The 8,657-nt window shown below is 63.4% G+C and overlaps 1 protein-coding gene across 1 annotated transcript; it reads left to right on the top strand.

Moving 5' to 3' along the window:
* Positions 1-1,446: 1,446 nt before the first annotated feature.
* Positions 1,447-8,240, top strand: LOC125338020 (keratin, type II cytoskeletal 8-like; the record flags this gene model as incomplete). Its single annotated transcript, XM_048328332.1, is given in 12 exon segments — positions 1,447-1,866; positions 1,869-1,937; positions 1,939-2,121; positions 2,866-3,074; positions 3,592-3,652; positions 3,774-3,869; positions 3,965-4,030; positions 4,032-4,130; positions 5,598-5,723; positions 6,089-6,309; positions 6,843-6,898; positions 6,985-8,240. Coding segments are annotated over 12 exon segments (1,758 nt in total), but the record flags the coding sequence as incomplete, so codon positions are not given.
* Positions 8,241-8,657: the final 417 nt, after the last annotated feature.

Here is an 8,657-nt window from a genome sequence, read left to right as displayed (position 1 = left end):
CTGAACTCACCTGCACACCCCATAACACACCTGAACACTCCTGAACACACCTGAACTCACCTGCACACCCCATAACACACCTGAACACTCCCTGAACACACCTGAACTCACCTGCACACCCCATAACACACCTGAACACTCCTGAACACACCTGAACTCACCTGCACACCCCATAACACACCTGAACACTCCTGAACACACCTGAACTCACCTGCACACCCCATAACACACCTGAACACTCCTGAACACACCTGAACTCACCTGCACACCCCATAACACACCTGAACACTCCTGAACACACCTGAACATCCCATAACACACCTGAACTCACCTGCACACCCCTGAACACCCTTGAAAACACCTGCACACCCCATAACACACCTGCACACCCCTGAACACTCCTGAACACCCCAGCACTCACCCTCCATCCATCCCATGCTTTTTTTCACAGAGGTGTTTTCCCATTTTGCTGGTGAGTTTGGTACCGGGGACAGGCCCTGGTGATGCCAGGGCTGGGGACAGGTGTGGGGCCAGATTTGGAGTGATGTGTCTGGAGTCACATGTTGGGACTCAGGTTTGAGGACAGGGGCTGGGGTCAGGGATTGGGGATACACCGTGGGGATGTAGTTTGGGATCCTCGGATGGTGACAAAGATTGGAGGACAGGAGTTGGGGACATGGGCTGGGGGAATAATTTGGGATCCCAGATTGGGATGTGGTGTTGGGGACACAGACTGAGGGACACAAGGTGTTGACATTGGTCCGGAGGACCCAGACTGGGGGACAAGCTGGGGATGTGGGCTTGGGTCAGGGGTTGGGGCTGGGGACCCAGACTGGGGGGACCCGGGCCGGGGTCGGGGGTTGGGGGCCCAAACTGGGCAGACAGGACCTGGTGACATGGAGTCGGGGACCCAGACTGGGAGGCCCAGGTGAGGGGGACATGGTGAGGACAGGGCTGGGCACACTCCCTGGGGACACTCAGCGGGTCTCCTCCTCTGGGATGGGGCGCGGAGGGGGGTGGGCGGCACCGGGACCCGCATTTCGCCCCCGCGCCTCCCACCCGTCCTGATCCTGGCGGATCCCGGTGACCCCGCGGATCCCACGTCCCGAAGGGGTTAAAGCTCCGGTCCCTCCTCCCCGCTTCTCCTCCCCCGGCTCCGGATAAACCCGGGGAACCAACCCGGGAACCAACCCGGGAACGCGCCGGGAACCCGCCCGGCCGCTCCGCCCGGCCCGGCCCGTCCTGCCCCGACCCGTCCGGCCGGTCCTGCCGGGGCTGCCGGAGCCTCCCTGCCTCGAGCGCGGCCTTCGGCCTCGTCCTCCTCAGCCTTCTCCAGCCTCTTCCAACCTGCTCCAGCCGTCCTCATCCTCCTGAGCCTCTTCAGCCTCTTGCAACCGTCCTCAGCCTCCTCCAATCTCTCGTCCTCGTCCCTCAGGCTCTCTCTGACCTCCAACCTCCTTCCAGCCTTCTCCACCCTCCATCCAGCTTCCCCACACCCTCCCTCATCCTCTGCAGCCTTCTCCCAAGTGTTGTCCCCCCTATCCCACCCTGCTCCAAACCCTCTTCCCAAACTTCCCCATCTCCTCATCTCCTAACCTTCTCCATCCTCCCTGCAGCCTCCTCATCCCTCCCCTCCACCTCCTCCAACCCTCTTCCAACTCTCCAAAGGACAAATCTTCATCCCACTTTCCAACCTCTTTCCAAACTTCCTCCGACCTCCTTCCCACCTCCCACAACTCGTCCCTCAGCCTCTTTTCCCGCTTTCCCCTCTCTCCCTCCCGCCCCGATGTCGGTCCATCCCGGCAGCCGGTTCGGAGCAGCGCGGGCGTTCGAGCGGCCGTTCCGTTCTCGTCCCGCTCCTTCACGCGGCCGGCCCGGCACTGAGGATGAGCACGGCCCCGGCCTTCGGCCCTTACGGGGGGCTCCGTGGCGGCTCCGGGGGGGCTCGGGGGTCCCTCGTGGGTCCCGGGGGCGGGCGGGGGGATCACGGCCGTCACCATCAACCGGAGCCTCCTGGCGCCGCTGGCCGTGGCCGTGGATCCCGAGCTGCAGGAGCTGCGCCGGGAGGAGAAGGAGCAGATCAAGACCCTCAACGATAAATTCGCCGCCTTCATCGACAAGGTGGGGCTGGGGGCAGCCGAGGGGGGGGGCGGGACCACCCTGGGGACTGGCTCCTGGGACAGCCTGGGACACCTGGGGACACTGAGACCCTCCTTGGGACCTCCTGTACCCTTGGGGACATTGACACCTTCCCTGGGACCCCCTGAGGCTCAGCTGGGCCATCCCAAGCACCTTTGGGGACCTCCTGAGACTCCTGGGGACATTGAGAACCCCTCCCAGCTCCCCTTCAGGGACCCGTTGGATCAGCTGGGACCTCCTGAGCACCTTTGGAAACCTTCTGAGACCCTCGGGGACATTGACACCCTCCCTGGGGACACCCCTGACCCCCTCCTGAGCCCCCAAGGACACCCAGACTCCAGCTTGCCCCAGGACCCCAAATCTCCCCCCTGCCCCCACCCTTCCACTTCATGTCCCCCTCCAGCACAACCCATTTTCCCCGGGGGTGATTTAGGGGTAATTTTGGGGTGCTGGAAGTGCCCCTGACCCTCTTTTCCCCCTTTCTCCCCAGGTGTGATTTGGGGGTGGGGGTGATTTTGAGGTATGCGAGTGCCCCTGGCCCTGCTTTCCCCCAGGTGTGATTTTGGGGGGTGGGGGTAATTTTTTGGTGATTTCGGGGTGACTTTGGTGTGTGTGTGTTATTTTGGGGTGATTTTGGGGGTGTGGGAGTGCTCCTGACCCCCTTTCCTCCAGGTGTGATTTTGTGGTGGTTTTGGCTGGTTCTGAGGTGCCGTTCCCCGTTCCCAGGTGCGGTTCCTGGAGCAGCAGAACAAGCTCCTGGAGACCAAGTGGGGGCTCCTGCGGGCACAGCCCCCGCCCCGCAGCACCCTGGGGGGGCTCCTCGAGGGCTACGCGGGGACCCTGCGGCGGCAGCTCGAGGGGCTCGGGCAGGAGCGGCAGCGGCTGCGCACGGAGCTCGGCCACGTCCGGGGGCTCGTCGAGGAGTTCAAGGCCAAGTCAGTGTCCCCAAGTGTCCCCAGGTGTTCCCCAAATCCCCCAGTACCCCCATGTCTCCCCAGACCCCTCCACATCCCCCCAATACCACCTTGGAGCCCCCCCGGGGCTGCACGCGCTGCTGAGCCCGCCCAGGCCATGCCTGCAGCCTCCTCGAGGAATTCAAGGCCTTGTCAGAGTCCCCGAGTGCTCCCCCACATACCCCCATGTCCCCTCATGCCCGTGTCCCCCTGGCCCCATAGCCCTCGATGTCCCCCCCCATGTCCCTGGGTCTCCCTATGTCCTCATGTCCCCACATCCCTGGTCCAAGTCCTCTCTATGTCCCCACATCTTCCCATCGCCCTGTCCCTCTGTCCCTCTGTCCTCATGTCCCCATGTCCTCCCATCCCCTTGTCTCCCTATATGCTCTTGTCCCCACGTTCCCATGTCACCCATCCTCATATCCTTCCCTGTCCCCTGTCCCCATGTCCCCCCCTGTCGCCATGTCCCCCATCCTCCCCTTGTGTCCCCCCTGCCCAGGTACGAGGAGGAGATCAACCACCGCACAGAGAAGGAGAACGAGTTCGTCCTGCTCAAAAAGGTGGGGGAACCCCAACACCGAGGGGGGACCCCGACACAGGGGGTGCTCCCTGAGACCAGGGGGTTGCTGGGGGGTTCCTGGGAGTGCTGGGAACAGGGGGGTGACAGGGGTGTTCCCGCAGGACGTGGATGAAGCCTACATGTCCAAGGTGGAGCTGGAATCACGCCTGGAGAGCCTCACGGACGAGATAAACTTCCTGCGGCAGCTCTACGAGGAGGTTTGGGGCTTCCCTGAATTTGGGGGTGCCTGGGATTTTGGATGCCGGGATTCGGGGGGTGCCCCCCGGCTAAACCCGTCCCCCCGCGTGCGCAGGAGCTGCAGGAGCTGCGGGTGCAGGTGTCGGACACGGCCGTGGTGGTGTCCATGGACAACAGCCGCCCAGCTGGACATGGCCGGGGTGCTGGCGGACGTGCGGGCGCAGTACGAGGACATCGCTGGCCGCAGCCGTGCTGAGGCTGAGGGCCTCTACCAGGTCAAGGTCAGGAGAGCCCCCCCTGCTGCCCCTCAAGCCTTCCTCTTCTTCCTCCTCCTCCACCTCCTCCTTCTTCTCCTCCTCCTCTTCCTCCTCCCTGCTCCCCAAACCTTCACCTTCCTCCTCTCTTCCCCTCAATCCTTCCTCCTCCTCTTCCTCCCTGCCCAATCCTTCCTCCCCCTGCCTGCCCTGATCCTCTTCCCTGCTTCCCCATCCCTCCTTCTCACTGCTCCCTGAGCCTTCCTCCTCCTTCCTGCTCCCTAAAACTTCCTCCTCCTCTTCCACACCCTGGCCCTTCAACCTCCTCCCTGCCCCATCCTCTTCCTTCTTCCTAATCCTCCTCCTCCCTGCTTCTCAAACCTTCATCCTCTTCCTTGCTCCCCGATCCTACTCCTTGTTCCCAACCCTTCATCCTCCTCATCCTCCCTGCCCCGTCCTCCTCCTCCCTGGGCCCCAATCCTTCTTCCTCCTTGTCCTCCTCCTCTTCCCTGCTCCCTGAACCTTCCTCCTCCTCCCCTGCCCCATCCTCCTCCTTCTTCCTGCTCCCTGAAACTTCCTTCTCCTCCTCCTCCTCCTCCCTGCCCCAAATCCTTCCCCTCCTCCTCCTCCTCTTCCCCCCTCACCCAAAACCCTTCCTCCTCCTCCTCCTCCCTGCCCTGGAGGGAGTGGCTGCTGCGTGGGAGAAATTCCGGCTGGAAACCCAACCGGAGCTGCCCCCATCCCAGCCTGGAGCATCCCCCCCGGCGTGGGCCTGTCCCAGTTCTGGGGCGCCACGGGGCAGGGAGGGGCCCTCATCCCCATTCCTGGTGCAGCTCCCAGTGCTGGTTCTTCCCAGGCTCTTTCATGCCCTATTTTGGGGTGCTGGTGGCCTCATCCCCAGTGGGATCCCAGATCCAAGCCCAACCAGACCCACCAAATTCCAGTGAGAGCCGCCACATCCCAGCTGGATCGTCCCTCCCAGCATCGCCACATCCTGGCTCTTTCCTCTGAATTTTTGGGGTGCTGGTAGAAAAATGAGGTTCCCCCCTCCCCATCCCACCAAGACCCTGACTCCAAACCGGACCCACGACATCCGAATGGATCATCCCGACTGGAGCATCCCTCCTGGCGTGGCCACATCCCAGCTCTTTCCTCCCCGGTTTGGGTGTGCTGGGGAAGAGAGGGGTCCCCTCATCTCCATCCCCCTGAGATCCCAGATCTCAGTTGGAACATCCTTCTTGACACAGGCAAATCCCAGCTCTTCCATGCCAGATTTTGGGATGTTGGGGGCAAAGAGGAGTCCCCCCAGTCTCCATTTCCCCAAGATCCCAGTTCCAAACCCAGCTGGACCCACCAAATTCCAACTGGAGCCACCACATCCCTATCGGAGCATCCCTCCTGCCTCCATCACATCCCAGCTCTTCCCTCCCGGTTCTGGGGTGCTGGTGGGTTTGGGGGATGCCCCCATTCCCAGCCCCTGTCTGGTGCCCCCAGTACGAAGAGCTGAAGACGGCGGCCGGGAAGCAGGGAGACGACCTGCGCCAGACCCGGAGCCAGATCCAGGAGCTGAACCGGCGGATCCAGCGGATCCAGGCAGAGATTGAGGCTCTCAAAAATCAGGTTTGGGGTCCACCCTGGATGGAAATTTGGGTGGATACTGCCTGCCCCTCCCCCACACATCCCCCAGCACCCCTTGGGAACCCCCCCACTGGGTTCCTGAGGATCCCTCGGGATCTCATCCGGGAAACGGGAGGAGAGAGCGATGGCTCAGAGATGGAGGGGATTTTGGGGGGCTGGGAATACTGGGGGGAACAGGGGGGTGAGGGATAGTGGGATATGAGGGATACTGGGGAGTGAGGAACACCAGGACACAGGCACATGGAACACAGAGGATGATAGGACATGGAACACTGGAACACTGGGGATGCTGGGGGTCATGGGGGCACCGGCCCAGGGGACCCTGGGCTCAGCGTCCCGGCCCGCAGCGCTCTGGGCTGGAGGCGGCGGTGGCGGAGGCCGAGGAGCGCGGGGAGCTGGCGCTCAGGGACGCCCGGGCCAAGCTGGCGGGGCTGGAGGGGGCCCTGGCCCAGGCCAAGCAGGACCTGGCGCGGCAGCTCCGGGAATACCAGGAGCTCATGAACGTCAAGCTGGCCCTGGACATCGAGATCGCGACCTACAGGAAGCTGCTGGAGGGGGAGGAGAGCAGGTGGGAACACCCGACCCCAAATCCCGCATCCCAAATCCCATGGGCATCCCACATCCCATAACCTCTGGGCATCCGTATCTCACACCCTGTGTCCCGTGCTCCGTCCCATATCCCATGTCCTTCATCCTGGATACCGTGAACATCCCATATTCCATGTCCCATATCCTGCGAGTATCCCACATGCTATGGGCATCCCACGTTCCATACCCCACATCCCATGGACACCCCATATGCCGCATCCCATATCCCACGGGGTATCCCATATCCTATGAACATCCCACATCCCAAATCCCCCCCGACTTGACCATGTCCCTTATTCCTCTGCCCCCAAAACCACTCAGTTTGGGGGGCCCCCTCCAGCCCCCTCCAACATCTTGGCCATGTCCCTTAAATACCCGCCCGTCACTGACCCTGTCTGGGAGAAAGATTTGTGGGACACCCCCCCCCCCAAGTTCCCCCCCAGGCCCCCATGTTCTCTATCCCCCCCCCTCCATCACTGATCCTGTTTGGGGGACCCCCCCCAATCCCCCCAGGCTCGAGGCTGCTGTGCAGAACCTGAGCATCCACACCAAGACTTTGGGGTACCTGGGTGAGTTTGGGGGGATCCCTGGGACCCCCTGCTTTTGGGTGCCCCCCCATGAGCCCCCCTTCACGGCTGCTTCCTCTTCCCCACAGGTGGATTTGGGGGGGGGGTTTGGGGGGGGTTTTGGGGGGGCCGTTTGGGGGGGCTGTGGTCAGCTCGGGGTACTCGGTGCCCCCCCCACCCCCCGAGGGCACGGCCCCCCCCAAATCCCGTGCCATCGTCATCAAGAAGATCGAGACCGTGATGGGAAACCTCGTATCCGAGTCCTCCGACGTCCTGGAAAGCTGAACCCCCTTTCCTGGGGGGCCCCCATTCCCAGGGGTCCCTCCTTGGCTTGGCCGGCTGAGCTGAGCCCCCCTCTTTCTTGGGCAGACCCCATATCCTGACCTGCTGAGGCCCCCCGGGCCTCAAAGCCGAACCCCTCCTTTCCCCAGGGGGACCCCTCCATGTTCCCCGCCCTCCCAGGGTGTCCCCCTAAGTCCCGACCAGGTGAACCCCCTTCCCTGAGAGGGGCACCCCATGTCCAGCCCAGCCGAGGCCCCCCTTTCCTTCCCGGGATGTCCCCCATGTCCTGGAAAGATGAGCCCCCCCTTTCTGGGGGACCCCCCATGTCCTGCTCTGCTGAACCCCCCTGGACCCCCCCCCTTTCCTTCCAGGGTGTCCCCCCATTGTCCAGCCCAGCTGAGCCCCCCCCCTTTCCTGGGGGTCCCCCATGTCCTGATCTCCTCAGCCCCCCCCAGGCCCCCCTCCTGGTGTGTTCCCCCCAGGTGAACCCCCTTTCCTGGGGGTGTCTCTGTGTCCTGGGGGGTCCCTCATGTCCAGGCCCAGCTGAGGCCCCCTGGGCCTCCCCTTCTCAGGGAGTCCCCCCATGTCCTGCCAAGCTGAACCCCCTTTTCTGGGGCAGGGGGAGAGGGTCCCCCATGTCCTGACCTTCTGAGCCCCCCCAGGTCCCCTCTTTCCTTCCCAGGGGTCCCTCCAAGTCCAGGCCACCTGAGCCCCCTTTCCTGGGGGGTCCTGTCCATGTTCTGGGGGGGTCTTGGGCAGGGGGTCCATCCCCCTTGTCCAGGCCAGCTGAGCCCATTCCCATCCTGGGGGGGGTTCCCCACGTCCTGACCTGCTGGGCCCCCCCCAGTGTGTCCCCCCCTCCGTCCAGTTCCCCTTCCCTGGGGTCCCCCAACACCAGGCACCCTCCACTGAAAACCTGAGCCAGTGCCCCCCCCCCAGCCCCCCCAGGAGGGCTCCAACCCCCCCATTGTCCTCTCTGTGGGGCTGTGGGGTGGGAACTGGGGACTCTGGGGCCTCCCCCGGGGGTTCTGCTCGCTGCTGGAATAAAACCTTGTAAATCTGGGAGTGTTGGTGATTCGGGGGGGAGGGGTGTTTGCCCTGGTTTGGGGTGTTGGGGCTCATCCCAGGGTGCCTGGGGTGTTTTGGGGTGCCAGGACAATCTTGGGGTGCCCGGATCAGTCTGAGGGTGGTGGGATCCATCTCGGGGTGCCTGGGGCTGTTTTGAGGTTCCTGAGTCTTTCTTGGGGGCCGGGACCAATCTTGGTGTTCCCAGATCAGTTTTGGGGTGTCTGGGTTCCTAGGATCTGTTTTAGAGTGCCAGGACCTATCTATGGCTGCCAGGACCAATCTTGGGGTGCCCGGGTCCCTCCCAGGTGCCAGGACCAGTTCTGGGTGTCAGGACCCATCCCAGAGTGCCAATACCTGTTTTGGGGTGCCCTGGGTCCCTCCCAGGTGCCAGGACCCTTCTGTGGGTGCCTGG

This window comes from Corvus hawaiiensis, chromosome 24 (assembly GCF_020740725.1).
Source record: "Corvus hawaiiensis isolate bCorHaw1 chromosome 24, bCorHaw1.pri.cur, whole genome shotgun sequence".
Lineage (NCBI taxonomy): Eukaryota > Metazoa > Chordata > Aves > Passeriformes > Corvidae > Corvus > Corvus hawaiiensis.
Note: the sequence above shows the minus strand (reverse complement) of the source record. Positions and strands in the feature narration are given on the sequence as shown.